Here is a 22185-nt window from a genome sequence, read left to right on the forward strand (position 1 = left end):
AATCATGGAGCTGGCTTCAGACGTCCGACCAATCAGTGATCTCGGCTCCTGGCCCCCTCCCCCCACCTCTTCGCCTGTGAGGCGTGTGAGGCGGCGCCATGTTTCAAGGGCAGCGGGCTTGGTTCTGCCGCAGCGTCAGCTGCAACCTGAGGCAGTTCTGGGGTAGGAAGCTGGGCAGAAGCGGGTGGCTGAGGTGGGGAGGGGAGCACCCCTTCCTCCCTCTGGTACCTTGGCCGCAGGACACTTGATGGGCTTACCCTGTGCTCTTGCCTCCACAGTGGCCGAAGGGGGGACCATCAGTGACCCGAGGGCCGCCGATTTCTTGTTCAGCTGCGATGCCTCACACCCAGACACGCTGAGGTACCTGAAGCCCACCAGGCAGTACCTTTTGGGTCATGAGGAGCCAGGATTTGGAGATAGAAGTTGCAGTCCACTAATAAATATTGATAATAGGAAGATACTGGAAACGAGCAAGGTTTCAGTCCAATCCTAGATGTGCGGGGAGGAAGTAGGCGCGGGAATAGCTAACCTTTCTCCTCTCTTTTCTGCCGCAATGGCATGGCTTCCTACCTGGTCCTCAGATCTTTTCCCGAGTTCCAGTGGTGTGTTTCTATTTGAATCTCCCACATCCCCGTGGCGCCTTGAAGGACCCTCATATTCAACATGTTTAAACCAAATCTCCTGATTGCCTCTCATACCTGTACCAGCTGCTGTGTTCTTAAACTTAAAACCTTGGTAATTTCTTTTGAATAATAACCCCTATCCCCATTAATCCATTAATTAATCCAATTAATCCATGACCAAACACCATGGATTGTGCCCCTGTAAATGTTCTTTGTTCTTCCTGCCACTATCTTAGTATACAGCGTAAATTACCTCTTACCCCCAAATCACAGTAGTCTATCTGAGAGGTTGCTGTGCCTCCAATCTGTCCACCTGTGATCCGCCTTCACATTGCGGTCCGATTATGTTTACAAAACAGACGTCTGATCACCGTCCTGGCTGATCCCCTTCTCACCCCTTCACTCCCCCACCCCCAGTCTCCTGATTACCTACCAATAATTCTCTTTCTGTTCATTTATTCTGTTTTGAAATGTTGAATACATTCTTGTTCATTGCATAATTTCAAATATTTTCTTTCTCCTAGAATATATCAGAGTCTTGATTACATAGAAGATAATGCTACAGTTTTTCACGCCTGCTATCTCTCTGCAGTAGCTGATGCTGAAATAAAAAACTCGGTGGCTTTAGGTCATTTTATTCTTCCTCCTGAATGCCTTCAAAAAGGTTAGCAAAGATCTTTCATCTAATCTCTGTTAGACTGCCAAATCCAGCTATGTCACCCAACTTTACTGATCTTTGTTCTCAGAGATTTTTGTGTTTTGTATCATTTAATATAAATAGAAAAGCATGTACTTTGGATCAGATTGCCTTGGGTGTGCATCCTCGCTTTGTTTATCATTCATTCACACGTTCACTGAGCTCTTATTGAGCTCTTATTGTGTGCCACGTTTCAACCAAGGTGCTGGGGATTCAGTGGTGAGTAAGATACAGATCTTGTCCTCACAGTGTTCACTGGCTAGGATCCAACACTTACTAATTTTGTCACCTCCCGAGTTGTTTTGAGGATAAAATGAGATAATATATTAAGTAGTCTGACCTGTGAGTATATAATAAATGTTCGTTGCTAGTTTTGAATCTCACCATTATTTTTCTGGATGTTTTTCCTGATATTTCAAGATTCAGTGTGATAATAAACCCATATATTTATATTGTTCTTTATATTATTGAAAGTACTTTCACATTAATTATTTCAGCAACCCTATCAAGTAAAGGGCAAGTGAATAAATTGCTTCTGAGATTGGTCCTTTTAGTTTTCCCTGCTTGGAACCCCCTTTCTTATCCTGTTCTGTCCAAATCCTACCTATCTTTTATGGACTAACTTTAAATATCCCATTTTTGTAAGTCTTGCATTATTGTCCAATTCTTGATGTGTTTTTCGATGTGTATGTGTCCATCCCTAGAAAGACAGACTGAAAGTAGTAAAAATTCCCAGTGAGCAGAGTATTTAAAAAAAAACAAAAAAACTTGAAAAATGTTTCTATAGAAGAGCTTTGGAAACCCCAAAGATTGGGTTCCTTCTATAGTTGATGTCCTGGTGAGACCTAGTTATAATTTATAAAAATAAATTGTTCTAAGTGGTTATGCAAATAAATTAATGACTGGATAGGAGAATTGATTTACTCAAAAACTGCAAATCAGAGAATACCCACCTTCAGGGAACTTATATTGTGGAATGACTATCTGATCTAATTTTAAATTATCACTCCTATTAAGTCTTTGTGTTTAGCATCTTACATTAAAATGCATTCAATTTTTAAAAAAAAATTGTTTTAAATGAAAACATGATCCTTTTTAAAAATGAAAAGTATGCATTATTATTCACCTAGACCAGGATTGTCTAGTAGAAGTGTGAGAGGCAAACAAGTGTAAGCCACACACTAATTTAAAATTTTCTAATACCCACATTAAAACTAATAAGAGATGAAGTTAATTTTAAGAAATATTTTATTTAACCTAATGTATCTAAAATATTATCATTTCAATATATAATCAATATAAAAATTATTGATAAATTTTACATTCTTTTTTGATACTGGATTTGAAATCCATTGTTTATTTTAAACTTACAGCACATCTCGTTTTGGACTAGCCACACATCTCAATATGTATCTAGTCTAGTGGCTGCTATATTGGACAGCTTAGGTCTAGAGGAATGTTAACTTTTTGTCCTTGAGTGGTATACTGTGGAAACTTTTGAGATCATTGATTTAAGATAATTTCATAGTCCTTTGACATGCTGAGCATTGTAGAATTCCTGTACTACCACGCCCACTAGACATGTTGTTCATCCAACCTCTTTTTTAACAAAGTAAATTCTTGAAGCACTCTACAGATTCAGGAATTTTATGCCTTTTATTTATTTATTTATTTTTTGCTGTACGCGGGCCTCTCACTGTTGTGGCCTCTCCCGTTGCGGAGCACAGGCTCCAGACGCGCAGGCTCAGCAGCCATGGAATGGGCCCAGCCACTCTGCGGCATGTGGGATCTTCCCGGACCGGGGCACGAACCCGTGTCCCCTGCATCGGCAGGCAGACTCTCAACCACTGCGCCACCAGGGAAGCCCTATGCCTTTTATTTTGACTAGACAGTTGTCTTCTTTATAATGCTTGGCCTAAAGACACTGACATCAGATGAAGATATGTATTACAGCCAAGAAAGTTTACAACAATGATTCTCATAATGCACTGGAGTGATCTGGAGAGTTTGTTAGAAATGCAATTCCCCAGCTTCTCCTCAATGATCTGGCTCAATAAGAATCTGCATTTTAAACAAGTATCTTAGGTACTTTTGATGCAAGTGGAATAATACTGACTTAGAAATTTGAAACCTAAACAAAATTCAGAAAATTCTACAAAGTTACTTTTTAAAAAACAGTATTGGATTTGTTTTTCTTACTACAGAAATAAGAAGAAAAATTGGTAGTTTTATTTGGGAACAAGACCAACATTCTCTGATAGAAAAGGTAAGAGTAAATTAAGGTGCTCGATTAGAATCTACAGTTTCAAAAAATTTTGAAAGCAATGTAATCTTAAAAATGCTTACTTGTGATATGTTAGCACCAATGACCCAGAGTAAGGAACTTAAAGGACATGCTTTTATTGAACATATCTAGTTTGACATTATTTTTACACTAGTACCTTAGTAAAATTGAGATTTTTTTGTATGAATAAAATTATTCACGTAAAAACTTGAAAATTTGAAAAAACTTGGAAATCTCAGTAATATTAAGGGAGTAATAGGTACACAGTATTTACCAGTTCTTTACTGCCAGTGTAGATGCTATTTGATTAATTCCTGTGTCGTACCATTTGTTAAATGTTATGAATAATACCCCTTAATAAATGTGTGCAATACTGAAAGTTTTTTAGCTTTTGCCATCCTGCCTCAAATTTGCCTGTGCTTGTGACTTATTTCAGAATCTTTATGCAAAGCCAAATTTGGGATAATTTGAGCATCAAAAAGAATAATGGATTATATACATTAATTTTTTTTAAATATAAATTTATTTATTTTTGGCTGCATTGGGTCTTTGTTGATGCTCACGGGCTTTCTATAGTTGCAGCGAGCGGGGGCTACTCTTCGTTGTGGTGGGTGGGCTTCTCATTGCGGTGGCTTCTCTTGTTGCGGAGCACGGGCTCTAGGCGCGCGGGCTTCAATAGTTGTGGCACGCAGGCTCAGTAGTTGTGGCTTCCGGGCTCTAGAGTGCAGACTCAGTAGTTGTGGCACATAGGCTTAGTTGCTCCGCGGCATGTGGGATATTCCCAGACCAGGGCTCGAACCCGTGTCCCCTGCATTGGCAGGTGGATTCTTAACCACTGCACCACCAGGGAAGCCCATACATTAAATTTTTTTAAAAATCCGTGATTCCATAGTGATACTCCAAAAGCATAAAGAAAGAAAAAAGGAAGAACAGAGGAAGGAAACGAGGAACAAAGGTGGAAAAGGAAGAAGGAAGGAAGCAAGGAAGGAAGGAAGGAAAGGGTGGGATAAGGGAAAATTTCCTTTCAGAATAAAAGGTAATAAACGAAGAAAGGATGATAGAATAGAAAATTCGCACTGTACCACCCCCAGTAAAATAATTGGTTTAGGCAAGTGTCATTAATGGGTGTTAAAATCATGATCTAAAATGATCACTTCATTGATGATTACTTATTAATTACAAAGGCAAGCAATGCTTGTACCTTTACAATGGAGGGACCTGGCAGACGCCACCATAACCAACTGATAAAATTTAGCATCACCAATATTGGAACAACCTCTTGTTATGTTCAGCTCGGTGTGATATAATAAAAAGTACACAATATAGGGAATTCTCTGGGGATCCAGTGGTTAAGACTCGGCACTTTCACTGCCATGGCCCCGGTTCGAATCCTGGTCAGGGAAATAAGATCTCGCCCACCTCATGGTGCCAAAAAAAGAAAAGTACACAATATTATCTTGTAGTGTTCTTGTTCAAAATTGTGAATCTAATCATGAGTAAATACTCAGATAATTCCAGATTATGGAACATGTCACAAAGCAACTAACTGGCTTAGACTCTTTAAAACGATGTCATAAAGAAACAAAAAAAAAACAGGGCAGACTGTTCTAGATTGAGACATAAGAACCAAATGTGATGTATGAACCTTGAATGGATTGTGGATTTTTTAATTTAAAAAAATGTAAAAAAGAAATTTTGAGGGCAGTCGGAAAAATTTAAATATGCAATGTATATATTAGGTGATATTGAGTTAATGTTAATTTTCTTAATTATGATAGTGGTATTAAAATGATAAAATAATGTTGTTGTTTTTTTAGAAAATGCATGCTAAAGATTGAGTGAAATGTCATAATATCTGCAAATATTTTCAAATGGTCCAGCAAAAATAAAAAATGAGAGAGAGAGGGCATGCAGGGTGGCAAAAATGTTAACACTTTGTGAATCTGGGCAAAAGGTATATAGTACTTATTGTATTATTCTTTAACTTTTCAGTAAGCTTGAATTTTTTCAAAATAAAAAGAGAGAAAATCTCTATGTCTAAAGCCCAGCAATTAATTTATGCATTTTGTATTCCTTTCATTAACTTGTTATTTCTTCCCAAAGCGTCATCATCTGAAAATAATAGCTCTTTTAGTATCGTTGGCTATGTTGTACTAAGGATCAAATATCTAATCCTTGACTTGTCAGAGTGTTTCCAGGGACATGAGTGGTGGTAGAATGGTTATTATTTGATAATAATTATTGAGTATACTGAAAGGCCCTTAAAGTTCGTTAATTTAATCATTCTGTTTTAGAAATGAGAAAACTGAGGTAAGAAGGTAAAGACCTGACTTAGTTCACATAACCAGATGTTAGCAAAGTGGAACCAGATTTTATCAGCTCCAATCCAATCTAATGTTTCTTTCTACTAAAAAATTAGTAGCACATGCCTGTACTGACTGTTGACTCTAGAAATTGTATGATTATACGATAAAGGATTTTGTTCTTTCAAATATTGATTGATGTTGAGTATTATCCAATTATAATAATGTAACCATGGAATATGTAAGTAGAAGGTACTTCATCCAATGGCAATAATAAGGGTAAATCTGGGGACTTCCCTGGTGGTCCAGTGGTTAAGAATCCGCCTTCCAATACAGGGTATGTGGGTTCAGTCCCTGGTCAGGTAACTAAGATCCCACGTGCCATGGGCAACTAAGCTCTAGAGCCCACGTGCCACAGCTAGAGAGAAGCTACAGACAAGCCTTCACACTGCAACCAAGACCTGATGCAGCCAAATAAAGAAATAAATATTTTTTATAAAGGGTAAACCTGGAAGGTAATTTGGGGAACATTATTATTGTTTGGAGTGGATTTGTGACCCAAATATAGAAATTTCCTAATGGCATATTAAGTAAACATATTATGTGATAGGTACCAGTATCTGAGGTCAGTCACTTTCACATAATCTTTTGGAAAAGCTTAATATACATTTAGTTCTTTTGTAACTTCATAGCTAAATACTCCACTTTAATTTTTAAGGGGAAACTTAATTTGTTCAGCTTACTTCATATTTTTGATTTGTAGCTCACAGGAAGCCTAGGAGTTTTCAAGTCAAGGATTTTAAGAAAGTTTAAATTAATAATACTTTTTTTGGTTTCCTTATTTTTTTAAACTAAAAAGTAATATGACCACATTAGGGAAAATTTCAAAAAATCAAAAAGAGAATAAAATCAGTCAGTTTTACTATCTAATACAAACACAGCTGATATTTTAAAAATCCTGGTCTTCTTTCTTTACGTATCTCTAGAAATATATAATATAATTCTGTGTGTGTATGTGTGTGTGTACAAAATTTTGTGAGTTTTTCCCACCAAACTAGATGGGATGGACCTGAGTGTATAAATATTTTTGTGACTCTTGATATATATTGCCAATTTTTTTCTTTACTTTTTTAAAAAAATTATTGATTGCATCATTGGTGTGCTGATTTTTTTAAATGTGATTTCTTTTGCTCTCAGCATGATGAAGTAACACCAAATGAAATAAAGTCCCTTAGGGAAAGCAGTGTACTAGCAACGGATCACAAAAAAGAATTATCTAAAAGGTACTGAATTTGTATACTTCACTGATATTCAATTAAGTATAGACACCTTTGAACACTGTGTGTTTATCTCATTTAATTTTCACAGTCGTCTTATGAGATTGATATCATTATCACCATTGCCATACAGAAAAAGAGATCAAGTATATATAGATTAAGTAATTTGCCCAAAGTCATACAAACTTTTACTAAATGAGAAGAAGCAGGATTTGAACTGGGTCAGTCTAATTCCAGAATGCATGCATTTAACTATTATGCTAGACTATCCTTGCAGAAAATAAACAAAAATTTTATGTATATTTTGATCACTGTTACATTATTTTTAAACTATGTATTATAATAAGAAAGAAAGAAATATTAGCAGTAATTTTATTAGGATTGGGAGTTCTGGGTGATTTCCCCCTTTCCTTCCCAAATTGTTCGTAAAGTGGCTACTTTGGTTTAAGAAATTAAAATTATATCTTAAAAGACAAACAGACATGGACTTGCCATCGTGTTAGGTCCAATCTCTGAGAGGCCCCCTTGTTTCAGACTTACTCATTATCTAGTCCTAATTCCGTATTTTCCAGTTCAGTGGTTTTCATATGTTCATAGGGAGCATTAACTATATGAAAGTCTGGTATTTAGCTGCTGAAATAAAAATGATCTTTCTTCAATATAAGAATTAATGAGTTTAATTTATATAGTTTTTTTAATTTTAAGTTTTTTCCCATAATTTTTTATACCTTTTGTACCTCCTGTTTTTCTTTAATTTGAAATAAGTTATTATCTGATTTAACATAAAGTTTTATATTTAATTATTTTAAGTTTAGTAAACTATTGCTTCATGGTCCTATGACTTCTAGATAATCCACCGCTTGGGTTTGAGTATCCATATTCTAGGTCTTTGGGATCTCTATGTATAGCACTCCTTTGAACTTGTTATGGTTTCTGAGATAAGAAGCTGGTAAGGAGAGGAAGAAAAATGAAATAGAAGTAGAAGAAAATGGTTATCCTAAGTGACCTTGTAAGAGAAGAATGGGAAATAGAAATTAAAAAGTAAAGTAACTCCCAGTGATTCACTTGACTTGGAAAGACATCAGATATATATGGTTTTTTTTTTTTTCAAGAAATGGTTGTCCTGGGACTTTCCTGGAGGTCCAGGGGTTAAGACTCCACTCCCAATGCATGGGGCCCATGTTTGATCCCTGGTCAGGGAACTAGATCCTGCATGCTGCAACTAAGAGCCTGAATGCTGCAACTAAAATATCCCACATGCCACAACTAAAGATCCCGAGTGCCGCAACTAAGACCTGGCACAAGCAAATAAATTTTTTAAAAAAAGAATTAAAAAAAAAAAGAAAAAAGAAATGGTTGTCCTGCAAAATGCAGAAGCATAAGGAAAAGATTGATAATATGACTACCAAAAATATTTTAAACTTGCACATGGAAATAAAAATACCATAAACCAAGACAAAAGAAAAATATACACTTGAAAAAGTATTTGACAAAGGCTATTTTCCTTAATATACAAAGAGGGCTTACAAATCTGGGGAAAATATGTCCAGTATTTTCCAATAACAACAACAAAAATAGACAAAGTAGGTGTCTAGTTAGAGCCTTTTTCTTTGTAGAACCACCAGAGGGTGCAGTGCAAACATAGATAAAATACACTTTGTCCCTACTCGAAGTTTATTTTTTTGGCATGCTACTAGTGATAGTGAACACTAAGTGGTGAGCTAGTTTTTGAACACTTGCCAAATACAAGACATTTGTGAGCTAAGCAGTTCACAGTATTTCATTTGATGCTCACAACCTTATAAGATAGTTAAATAGCATTAGCCTCATTTCACAATTGAGGAAACAGGTTCAGAGAGCTAAATAATTCACCCAATATTATTTAAGTAGTGAACATAATTTGACACCGACTCTAGCTGATCCAGAGTCCAAACTCTTAATCACTATGCTGTTTTCCTTTCCCAGTAAGTTCCCAGATCTTCTGAAAATGGCATGAATTTTTGCTTATTTTTCTTGTTCTTAATTATTTTATTATAAATATAAAGCATGTAATTTGTCAAGATGGAAAATGCTAAAAAAAGAAAAACTACTAAAAAAGAAAAGAATAAAGAAAATTTAAATTATAAGCAAACCCACCACTCAGATAACCACCATCAACATTAGTACATTTCTTGCTAGCTTTTTATAGACATACACATTAAGCAGAGTTGAGGTCAGACTGCAGATATAGTCTGTCTCTTGATTTTCCATTTAATATTCTATGGGCAGTTCCCCATTCTGAAAAACCTTATTTAATATTATGATTTGTAATGGCTGTATATGGCATTTAATCTTATTGTCTGTTTAACCACCTTCCTTTAATTTTTTTTTAAAAATTACAATTTGTTACTCTTGTGGCACCTTCATGAACATCTTTTTAAAAATAAATCTTTCTCTACTTTTTAGATTTTTTTTTCTTTTGGCTGTGGCATGTAGCTTGTGGGATCTTAATTCCCCAACCAGGGATAGAACCCGGGCCCTTGGCAGTGAAAGCACAGAGTCCTAACCACTCGACCACCAGGGAATTCCCTTGATAATTTTCTTAATGTAAATTCTCAGATGTGGAATTTACGGTATTAATGAGGTATGAGTGTTTTTAAAGGCCATGATGCCTATTGTCAGTTGCTTTCCTCAAAAGTACAAATTTAAAACTGCCACCAGTGTTGGTCTCACCACATCCTCATCAGTATATTGAGTATTAATAAGAAGGCTTGTGCTAATTTAATAGATGAAAAATAGCATCTTGTTTTTTGTGGGATTTTTTTGCAGTACGCGGGCCTCTCACTGCTGTGGCCTCTCCCGTTGTGGAGCACAAGCTCCGGATGCGCAGGCTCAGCGACCATGGCTCACGGGCCCAGCCGCTCTGCGGCATGTGGGATCTTCCCGGACCAGGGCACGAACCCGTGTCCCCTGCATCGGCAGGCGGACTCTCAACCACTGTGCCACCAGGGAAGCCCAGCATCTTGTTTTAATTTGCATTTTTCTTTGATTACTAGTAGGTTTGAATCTTTTTGAATTTATTAGCATTTTACATTTTCTTTTCTGTGACTTGTTTTTATCCTTTCTCCATTTTCTATTGGGAGTCTTATTGCTTTTCTTATCAACTTGTCTGACATTTTTAGCTATATTATCCTTTTGCCAGTTTGTCACATTATTTCCTCAGATTGTTCTCTGGCTTATATTTTTTAGAGATACAAGCTTTGAGTTTTTACATTGTTAAACTAATCACTTTTCCTTTATTGTTTCTTCTATCGCTTTTATGTTCAGAAAAGTCCTTTCCCATTCAGGTATCAAATTGGTTTTTAATTCTGCAGATAGTTATTTTGATGTATGGTAATAGGTGAAGATCGAAGTTTATTTTTGTCTTACAAATAAGAATTTTCCACCAGTTTTTTAAGAATAAATCTATCTCCAACTGATGTGATTTCCATTCTCATATGTTGTGTTTAATGTCTGGAGATCTGTTTTTAGACTATTTGTTTTATTCCATTAATCTATGGATCTATTTTGATATAAACATAATATTCTTTTAAGTTATATAACTTTATGTATTTTAATACCTGACAAGGCAAGTAAGTACCAAACTCATTACTCTCCTCTTATTTTTATTTATTTATTTATTTCAAATGATACTGTTTATATGTGGAATCTAAAAAAATGATACAAATGAACTTATATGCAAAACATAAACAGACCCACAGACATAGAAAGCAAACTTATGGTTACCAAAGGGGAAAGGTGGGGGGAGGGATAAATTAGGAGCATGGGATTAACATACACACTCTACTCTATATAAAACAGATCGTCAACAAGGACCTACTGTATAGCACAGGGAATTTTTTTTTTAACATCTTTATTGGAGTATAATTGCTTTACAATGGTGTGTTAGTTTCTGCTTTATAACAAAGTAAATCAATTATACATATACATATATCCCCATATCTCTTCCCTCTTGCATCTCCCTCCCTCCCACCCTCCCTATCCCACCCCTCTAGGTGGTCACAAAGCACCGAGCTGATCTCCCTGTGCTATGCGGCTGCTTCTCACTAGCTAGCTGTTTTACATTTGGTAGTGTATATATGTCCATGCCACTCTCTCACTTTGTCCCAGCTTACCCTTCCCCCTCCCCATGTCCTCAAGTCCATCCTCTAGTAGGTCTGCGTCTTTATTCCCATCTTGCCCCTAGGTTCTTCATGACCTTTTTTTTTTTTTAGATTCCATATATATGTGTTAGCACATGGTATTTGTTTTTCTCTTTCTGACTTCACTCTGTATGACAGACTCTAGGTCCATCCACCTCACTACAGATAACTTCGTTTCTTTTTATGGCTGAGTAATGTTCCATTGTATATATGTGCCACATCTTCTTCATCCATTCATCTGTTGATGGACACTTAGGTTGCTTCCATGTCCTGGCTATTGTAAATAGAGCTGCAATGAACATTGTGGTACATGACTCTTTTTGAATTATGGTTTTCTCAGGGTATATGCCCAGAGTGGGATTGCTGGGTCGTATGGTAGTTCTATTTTTAGTTTTTTAAGGAACCTCCATACTGTTCTCCATAGTGGCTGTATCAATTTACATTCCCACCAACAGTGCAAGAGGGTCCCCTTTTCTCCACACCCTCTCCAGCATTTATTGTTTGTAGATTTTTTGATGATGGCCATTCTGACCAGTGTGATACTCTCCTTTTAAAAATCTCTTCCTTAGTTCTTCATGCCTACTTATTATTTTTCTACTTTCAAATTTTAATTATTTTTTAGGAAGTATATTCATATGGTTCAAAATCCAAGATACACAAAAGGGGAAACTATGAAATATACTGGCTCCTAGATAGCCAGTTTCCCTCTCAGAGGCAACCCCAATGTTATCAGTTTCTTATATATGCATATACTACTTCACAAATAGTAGTATTCTGTAAACATTGTTCAGCACCTTGCCTTTTTTCTCTTAATAATTTACCTTGGAGATCATTCCATATTACTACATAAAGAGCTTTTTCATTTTTGTGCTGTGTACTATTTTATTGTATGGATTTACCATAATTTATTTAACTAGTCTCCTATTTTACTGGACTTTCAGGTAATTTCTAAGTTGCTGTTAAAAACAGTGCTTCAGTGATTGATCATGTAATGTCATTTTGCATGTGTGCGAGTGTCTTTAGGGTAATTCTTAGAAGGGGAATTGCTAGGTCAAAAGGCATATACATTTTGTATCCTTGATACAATCATTGTCAAATTGCCCTCCATAGAGGTTAAACCAGTTTACATTCCTATTGTTTGTGTATTTAAGTACCTTTTCCAGGCTAGGGTAACCAGCCATCCAGGTTTGCTTGGGACTGTCCTGGTTTTAGCACTGAAAAGCCCATGTCCTGAGAAACCCCTCAATCTAGGGTAAACTGGGATGGTTAGTCACCATTCTTTCTTCTATACTTTCTCCAACACAGTGTGCTAACATATGTTTTGGTCTTTCCTAATCTGATAGATATAAAGTGGTATCTTACTCTAGTTTTTTGTCTGAATTGCCATTATGAGTGAGGTTGAATGTCTTTTCATATGTTTAAGAACCATTTATAGTTCCTATTGTGTGAACTGTTTGTTCATATCCTTTGCACGTTTTTCTATTGACTTTTATTTTTTTGCAAGAACCCTTTACGTTTAGGAGAATTAATTTTTTGTGAAATAAATTACAGTTATTAGCTTATGTTTGTCTTTTGACTTTAAAAATGTTGGGTTTTGCATTCAGAAATTTTTTACTATATGTATTCATTCTTATTAATATTTTCTTTAATGGCTTTTTGAGTTTTATGTCATAATTAGGAAAGTCTTCTCTAAGATTACTATTATTTTGCTATGGTTTCTTCTTAGTGATTTCTTTATTTTTAAATTCAAATCTTTGATACGTTTGGAATATATCTTGGTGTAAGATATGAGGTGGCGATCTACCTTCTTTTTTTTTTCAGATAGTTACCTACTCTTGGCTATTGATTGAATAATTCATCTTTTTCCCCACTCTACTGAAATGCCACCTTTATCCTAGGTTAAATCCACATAAGTATCTGGGTCTATTTCTGGACTTTATATTCGATTCCATTAATTTGTCATGCAACAGTGCCATTCTGTTTCAGTTGTTTATAATATGATTTAATATCTAGAGCTAGTTCCTCCTCCTTACTCTTTTCCAAATTTTCTTAGTTAACTATTCTTCCTGGTTTACTTTTCCATCTGACTTTTGGAACCAGCTTGTTCATATTAAAACAAAAACTTCTGTTGTTATTTTTAGTGACATTACAAAAAAATATAGATTAATTTAGGGAGACTTTGATGCTGAATCTTCCTATCTGAGAAAATGGTATTTTTTTCCTTACTTGTTCAAGTTTTCTTTTGTGGCCCTTAAAAAACACTTTCATATTTCCTTCATATAAATCTTATACTTCTTTTAAGATTATTCCTAGGTTTTTTTTTTCATTCTATTGTAAATTTGTTCTTGCCTCCTATTAGATCTTCTAACATGTGATTGTTCATGTGAATTTTAGAATTATTTTTTTCTTAAACACTAAAATCCCTTTGGGATTTTATTGAGAATTATATTAAAGGTTGAGAAGAATTGATGTCTTTATAATTTTCAATATTCCTATCCAAGACAATGCTTTTTTGTTTTTCTTTATTTTTCTTTTCTATATCTTAGTAAAGTTTCCTGATTTTTCAACAGATAGAATCAGAAACTGCTTATTATGTTATTCCTAGATTTTTATGAATTTTGTTGCTATTGTGGATTGGATCATTTCTTCCTTCATTAGTTATTGCTAACATAGAAAAGTCATTTATTTGAGGGTATTTGTCTTATATTTACCCACTTGAAATCTTTAAGATTCTAAAAATATTTCAGTTGATTCTCTTGGCTTTTCAGGGTACACGTTTATATCATTTGTTAATAATGAAACTATTTCTTCTTCCGTTTCACTATATAACTCTTCCATTTCACTAGATATCTCTTCCATTTCTTTCTCTCCCCTCCCTCATCTCTTTTTGCTTGGCCAGAAATTTTAGAGCCATGGCAAATAATAGCAATGATAATGGGTATCCTTGTTTAGTCCCTGAGTTTTCTGGGAATATTGTTTTGCTTTATTTGTAGGATCTCATCCTAACTGAGCTATGGTTTCTTTTAGAAGAGTTTAGATGAACTCTAACTTTTAAACAAATTGAAAGTAAAACCTTTGTTATTACTCAGTGTAATTTTAGAATTTTTAGGAAAATAAATTTAAGGATGACTCCAATTTTTTATTAAGGTTTTTATTTTCATACAATTGTATTACCTATGGATTATATGTAGTCTAAATATAGTAAATTGTTATTTGGCAGTTAGAAAATAGGATATTTTAGTTGAAAACTGCTTAGCTCTTTAAACATTAGAATATAATTAATTATATACTATACAACCACACTCAGAATAATTTAACTTTTTTTCTTTTTAACTCAGAAGTCACTTAGTATACCTCATGATTTTCCCAGACATCATTTTTTATTTATTTTAAAGTGTGGAAATACGAATTAATAGAGTTCCAATTATTTGAACACTGAATAATAATAAATGCTGTGATTATTTAAAATGGAGCCTTTTCTTTTAACATATTTGAGATTACATATGTATATCTGTTTTTTATCTAATTATAAAGTATTATTGCATTATTATACTTTCAAAAATATTGAGAAAAAGACCCACATCTGTATTTACTCAGTAAATATTTGTTTTAGGAAGCAGCCCAGAAAGCCAAAAATATCTGTATGGGCCCTTGTATTACTTAGAAGCACAAAGAAGTTCGTAGTTAATGTTTTCACCCAGTAAGACTGAAGTCTGATCACAGAGCAATTAGATTGCTATATATATTGCCTGGAATCATTTCTCATTTGTAAAACAAGTCCAAAAAAATATAAACATGACTTTCTATGTGTTTCCATATTTTATAGCACAGAAAAGCATTTTATAAGGACTCCAGTTGTAGAAAAGCAGATGTACTTCCCTCTTCAGAATTATCCAGTGAACAACATGGTAACAGGTAATTTAAAATAAAATTTAGAGTCAACCCAAGTAGGGAAGAAACAAGGGAATATTTTGTACAAAGTAGAGCCCCCTCTATTATACATGCTAATAGAAGACATCATTCACACGTTAAATAAATTAATCTGCAGAACTAATCCAAAGACAGGCTCCATATTTTCTGTGTTAAAATGCTGGTCTGTCCTGCCCCTAGACGTAGAGAATAGACTTGAGGACACGGGGAGGGGGAAGGGTAAGCTGAGACGAAGTAAGAGAGTGGCATGGACATATATACACTACCAAATGTAAAATAGAGAGCTGCTGGAAAGCAGCCACATAGCATAGGGAGATCAGCTTGGTGCTTTGTGGCCACCAAGAGAGGTGGGATAGGGAAGGTGGGAGGGAGACGCAAGAGGGAGGAGATATGGGGATATATGTATATGTATAGCTGATTCAATTTGTCATGAAGCAGAAACTAACACGCCATTGTAAAGCAATTATACTCCAATAAAGATGTTAAAAAAAAATCCTGGTCTATGGGTAAGGTGAAAACACACCCCTGTTTACATAAGACAGTCCCAATTTATGCGTGTTGTCCTGGCATTAGCGTTTACTCTTTTTTATTTTTTTAACATCTTTATCGGAGTATAATTTCTTTACAATGGTGTGTTAGTTTCTGCTTTACTCTTAAGTGTCCCAATTTGGAAGATTAATTGTATGGACAATTCTAATTATAGTTTCCTTTGAGAATCTGATGAAACATAAGTCCCTTTCCCTAAGCATACACACACACAAACATAACACACAAATTTACGTGTAATTTAAAGAGGCTCACTTATGCCCAGAAGCCCTTTCATGGATCATCCAGGTGTCAATGGACTCCATATTTGGGTTTCCTAGTGCCCAACATAAAGAGAAGACAGCTAACTGAGGCTGACATTGAGAGGGTGCAAACAAGGGAACTAGTTGAAAAGTGACCATTGGGATTTGGATAGTGCTACGTGAGGTGAGATAAGGAAATAATATTTGGATAATTTGATCTGGGTAGTATTCAGCAGGGTCATTGATAATTTTAAAAATAGAGGTTTTAAAAAAATTGTTTTTAAGACACTGCAATTAAACAGTATAGGCTTTTTGACATTTCATTATAAAATCATTTGTACATTTATCATTTTCTCTTTATTTAGCAGTGTCAAAACTACCTCTTGCAGCTAGTTCACAAATTCCTAAATGTCTTCTCTCATATTACTGTTCCTTCTAACCAATTTGTCTAGACATTTGTTTTATTATTTTTTTTCTTCTGTTCATTTGATGTAAAATAGCTTTCAGAAAAGCACTTCAAAAAGAACGTTTAATGTGTAGTTTTGGGCTGAGTGTTGGAGACATCAAAGAAAACTTCTATCCAACTGTGATAGTAGAAAAGTCAGTTTTGGAACTCTTAGGAGCAATTGTTGACTCCAAAGGACAATGAACTAAGTAGAAGTACAGTTGACCTTTGGACAACATGGGTTTGAACTATGAGGGTCCACTTATAAGAGGATGTTTTTCAATAATAAATGCTACAGTTCTACATAATCCTCAGTTGGTTGAGTTTGTGGATGTAGAACTACAGATAAGAGGAACCTTGAATCCCCAGGGCTAGCTATATATTATAAGTGGATTTTCGACTACAGGGTGGGTTGGCACCCTTAACCCCAACCTTACTGGTGAGTCAACTGTACTTAAGTACTAAGACTGGGAGTAGCTGATTGCTGCCTAGATTTATCCTTACACCTACATATTCAGATAAAGTGTAGGTACCTTAAACCATGGTTGTGGTATAGTACTGGTATTGATTTTGCTTCAGGCAACTCCATCACCAGGTACTAAATATCTTTTGTTCATTTGGACTTACCAAGTGTTTGATAACATATTATAAAGATCAATGATAAATATTAAAATCAGCCACATAATAAAGACAAATGCTTAGTTTTGGACAAGTAACAATGTTGCTCTATGTTTCATTGCCGTCTGACTGTTCAAAAAGACATGACAGTGTTATATAAAAGCAAACTAAAAAAGAACTGTAAAAATAATCATTAGTAGAATCTTTAAAGTATAATTTTAACCTGTGGTAAGCTGGTATTGATTTTATCAGTAGAAGTAAAATTTTTGATTTTTTTAATTTGTGCAATTGAATAATTATCTTCCTTCTTTATATTTCTAAATTAAATTTTAAAATAACACTTTCTTGGAAGAAAGCTTCATTTTTTAAAAGATAATTCAGGGACTTCTCTGGTGGTCCAGTGGTTAAGACTCCATGCCCCTTAAGACTCCATGCTTCCATTTCAGGGGGCACGGGTTTGATCCCTGGTTGGAGAACTAAGATCCTGCATGGTATGGCCAAAAAAAAAAAGATAATTCATTTGTCTTTAATTTTGAGGTAAAGTGACAGTCCTTCCTTTTTTGTCATGCCCATCTGCTTGTACAGGAAGAAATAACTTCTTGTTGGGAAAATCATCTTGTGTTAATTGAAAATGTTGTGAATGAGAGTTCTAATTTAGGCAGTGGTATCAATTTTTGTGACTATACCTTGACTGTCTCTTCCTCAAAATGGGTTGAGTTCAACTCAGTGAATGTTAAATCTCTTAAAATAAAACTAATTAGATGTTTGGTTTTAGAAAGTACAAGTTGGACTATACTGTAGAACAGGGTTTCTCAGTCCTGGAACTGCCAGCATTTTAGGACAGGTATTCTTTGTTGGAGAGGGCAACCCTGGCCAGTGCCCACTAGATGCCAGTAGTATCCCATCCAGAAACCTTTCCCCACCCCCGTTACCCCTAAGTTGTGACAACCAAAAATATATACAGGCATTACCAATGTCCCATAAAATATCAACGGATTTTTTTTTGGTCTGTTTTTTGTTTTTGACTGGAATTAAATCCTCTAGGTCTGATATCACTGGTTATTACCCATGATAAAAAGTTCTGATTAACAGCTACATGTGTGATTAATAAAAGGAAAAAAATTACTAATAATGATAAATATCTTGCAGGCAAAAATTTTTAAACAAAAATTCTGATAATTAAAAGTTTGGGAACTTATAGTAGATACTGTATTAATTATCTATTGCTGTGTAACAAATTGCTCCAAAACTTAGCAGTTTAAAACAATGGACACTTACTATTACATAGTTTCTGAGGGCCAGGAATCCTGGAGCATCTTAGTTGGATTCTTCTGTCTCATAACCTCTAATAAGGTTGCAGTCACGTTGTTTGCCAGGCTGCAGTTATTTCAAGGGACAGCTGGGACTGGAAAATCCATTTCAAAGCTCATGCATGTGGTTGTTGGCAGGCCTTGGATTTTTGCTGGGTTTTGGCAAAAGGCTTAGACTCCTCACCAAGTGGACTTTTCCATAGGGCTGTTCACAACATGGTAGCTTTCTTTCCTCAGAGTGTGAAATGCAAGTGGGAGAAAGAGTGTGCCCAAGACAGACAGAAGCCATGTCTTTTTTATATCCTATTCTCAGAAGTGACATATCATTACTTCTGCCAAGTGCTGCTGGTCATATAGACCAACCCAAGTACAAAGTAGGAGGAGACTACACAAATTCGTAAATACCAGGAGATAGGGATCATTCAGGGCCATCTGGGGGGGGCTGGCTACCACAGACTCATATGGAATTGTCCACCAAGAATGCCTTTCCTAAGAACTCTCTTTTCTTCTTCCCAATTCATTTGGGTTACATTTTCTAAAACATGAGCTTGCTCCTACCCGCAACAGTTGGTTTGGGAGTGAATGCCTGATCTGAGCTGGGCCAATCACAGTTCTTTGTCTGGATTTCTAGACATGGAATGCAACAAGTCATGTCATTCTTATTCAAGTGACCATAGCTCTAAGATATAAAACTTAAGAGCTATCAGCGGGCATGTTTTCTACCATGTACGGAAAGCCAGCTTGTGTCAAGAGAGGAAAATGAAACTAACATGCAGAGGAAAAAACTGGAGGTTAGTGACATGGCCATGAGAGCTGGTGCTAGTTATTTCTGACTCCCAGCAATATGTTTGTTATTTCCAACTCCCAGCAATATGTTTGCCTTCCTCATAGTTTGACTGATATGGCAATGTCCTTCCAGTAAACTCCTCTTTTGTTTAAGCTAGTTTAAATTGGGTGTATGTGAACTTCAGCCTAAAGTCCTAACTACTCCAAAACTGCTACAATAATCCATTTTTATGCATAAATGTCCTATCCTTCTTTAACTTACAGGAATATTTTTATTAATATGGTAATTATTTTAAATTTTTGTATCCTCATATATATCTTTAGAAACTTCACACAGTGTATATGTGCAATTAATTAAACATTAATATTTTTATGTGCTAGTTTATTTTACATAGAAATCTAGCTGTTAGGCAAAGACCATGAACAATATGGAGTATAGTAATTGTGCTTTAAAAGATTTTCTGAAGTAAATGGCTATGATTGAAATATCTTTAAAGATAGGAGTCTATTTTATATGATTGGCTTCATAGTTAATTTATTAACTGTGAATTTATTATCTATTATTATAAACAATCAAACTGTATAGATAACCTGGTGATAATGGTGGTGGTCTAAATTCAGTCATCCCTGAGCTCTACCAGAATTTTTTTCATACAGTATCTACTTTTAAACCAGGTTTCAACTTTAGTATAAACCACAAACATATATTACACATGAAACATTATCACTCAGATGAGCAGCTGCTATCAAGGAAATATTGCTTAAAGTCATTGAGTCCTTAAGCTCTCCCCATTCTAGGTTTTCTTTTTGATTCTCATATCTATTTCAGATTATTAATGACATCAGAATTCCTCACACCTGTAACCTTTGTTGACCAAGCAGTGATAACAATTTTCCTATTAATTTTTTAATAAAGACTGTTATCTCAGTGTTAGCAGTGCAGGAAAGTGTCGCTTGCTCTACTAGGGAAGATGAGCTAGCTGTTTGTGCTGTGAGTAGCTAGTTGGATAGGTAATTCTAAGTGATTACATTCTAAGCCAGACACATGTCCCAGTTATTTTGGTCTAGGTACTTTTATGTTCCATCCCTAACCTGTACATCACACTCTCTGTAGTCAAAGTGGCAAATCAAGAATCTGTGTTTTAAAAGGAGGTAGAAGCCTGGGGGGATGGTGGTGAAGGGGGGAGGGAGGTGTTCCCTGATAATTATCAAGTTTCACGGAGAATCTTCTCACTGGTATTTCTTCTTTTTACTTCTTTTCTAAAAACATTCTTTGGGAATCTTATCTAATAAATCAAAGACATTGAAAAGCAGATAATATGATAGAATTTCCTATATATATATTTTATTCTGTAGGTTATATATCAATTGATGCCATGAAGAAATTTCTTGGGGAGCTACATGACTTCATTCCTGGAAGTTCAGGTTATTTGGCATACCATGTTCAAAATGAAATTAACATGTCTGCTATAAAAAACGAATTGAAGAGGAAATACTAAGTTAAATATTGTCCTTCTATCTCGGCATTTATTTTCTGTAAAATATTGCCAAAAGAGTACATAATTTTAAATTCTCCTCTTTGGGACAGAGGGATGGGGAAATGGAGAAGAAAGAATTCATTCTTCCTCAAAATGTCTCTTTAGGAAATTCAGATTCATTTGGCTCTGTGTTTTGACATTTGGGCTGGACTTTTCCCCTGCTTGTAAGGTTATGTCCACAAATTCTGAGTGCACAGTTGTTATGGAGTAATTGTCAATGAAACATACTTCATAAGAAGTCTTAATTTCTCTCTCGCTCTGTCAGATATTCTTTTGGCTTTAATGTTCTATTAATTATGCATATTTTTTCTAGGGTTAATGTTGTGAATGCTAAGTTTTATGATTCTGGTCATCTTATTTTGACTAAAAAATTAGAACGCGATAGTTGAGTTTTGAATTACTGTTTCGGACTTGAAAAATATGTAAGAAAGTAAAAGTAAAACATTTTAATAATTCAGACTTCATGTATGGACAGTTTCTGATAATAAATGTATCAGAAGTGATTTAATGTAAACAAGTGTTATGTCTTCTGAAATGAACCCAAAAGGCGCCATAGAATCACAGCGCTGGAAAGGACCTTAGAGAATACTGAGTCCAGCCTGTTTGTTTTTAATGAGAAAATGAAGGCCTTGAGAAGTTGTCTTGCTTAGAGTGACTAACTGGGAGCTAAACCAGGACTGGAACACAACCCTCTTGATTTTCCAGGCCAGTGCTTCCCCACTCTCCCACATGGTATACGCTGTAGTCTATGTCAGTTATAATAGCAGATCTGCAAAGGGGACTCAGAAACAAGCAAGCATGCTTGGCTTGTCTTTTAAATAAGCTGAAATAGTGTTGAGATTTAGTGGTTTCAAGAGGCAGCTTCTTATCTTTATTCATATGATCATGCTATGTAGAATCTGGTGGGTTTATTACATTTTGGAGACTTGTAAATGACATACCTGTGAAGCTATGATCTTATTAAAACTGTACTTTCTTCTGGGAAGTGCATACCAGTTGTAGAATTATCTAAAGAAAATGAAATTTTTTAGTGTTTGGATCATTTGTGTATATGTGGGCCCCGGACTTTCTCTCATGACTCAAATTCATAATACAAAATTTTAACACTAATCTCAGCATCAGCTGAGAAAGTTCTGTTTTTCCCATATGGTAACTTTTGCTTATATATCTTCATATTTGTGGTTAAATTCTTCTGAACACCTAAGTATCAATTATCTTTTTCCTGAAACGTATTAAATATTATCTCTCCTGAACACTTTATCTTAGTCACATCCAGTTGATTATGTTTCTTATGTAAAAACCAAGCCTGTCTGTGTATTTTTTTTTTTTTTTTTTTTTCGGTACGTGGGCCTCTCACTGCTGTGGCCTCTCCCGTTGTGGAGCACAGGCTCCAGACGCGCAGCCT

At 35.2% G+C, this 22185-nt stretch overlaps 1 protein-coding gene across 2 annotated transcripts; it reads left to right on the forward strand.

Annotated features, from left to right (window-relative positions):
• Positions 1-14: 14 nt before the first annotated feature.
• On the forward strand, positions 15-21310 carry TERB2 (telomere repeat binding bouquet formation protein 2). Of its 2 annotated transcripts, XM_079912252.1 has the most exons (7): positions 15-162; positions 279-360; positions 1148-1287; positions 3525-3586; positions 7105-7190; positions 15192-15280; positions 20599-21310. In XM_079912252.1, exons 1-7 carry the CDS (start codon positions 99-101, stop codon positions 20739-20741), a joined length of 666 nt encoding a protein of 221 aa, XP_079768378.1. In that variant the 5' UTR covers positions 15-98; the 3' UTR covers positions 20742-21310. The 2 variants fall into 2 exon arrangements, with proteins under 2 accessions (XP_079768378.1, XP_079768379.1); XM_079912253.1 differs by lacking the exons at positions 15192-15280; positions 20599-21310 and adding an exon at positions 9993-10380.
• Positions 21311-22185: the final 875 nt, after the last annotated feature.

The sequence above is a fragment of the Stenella coeruleoalba genome (assembly GCF_951394435.1).
Source record: "Stenella coeruleoalba genome assembly, chromosome: 2".
In the NCBI taxonomy this organism is placed as follows: Eukaryota; Metazoa; Chordata; class Mammalia; order Artiodactyla; family Delphinidae; genus Stenella; species Stenella coeruleoalba.

Coding starts and splice junctions, on each gene's coding strand:
- TERB2 (XM_079912252.1), top strand. CDS start 99: ATGTTTCAAGGGCAGCGGGCTTGGTTCTGCCGCAGCGTCAGCTGCAAC. Junction 163..278: donor CAACCTGAGGCAGTTCTGGG/GTAGGAAGCTGG, acceptor TTGCCTCCACAG/TGGCCGAAGGGGGGACCATC. Junction 7,191..15,191: donor AAAAAAGAATTATCTAAAAG/GTACTGAATTTG, acceptor CATATTTTATAG/CACAGAAAAGCATTTTATAA.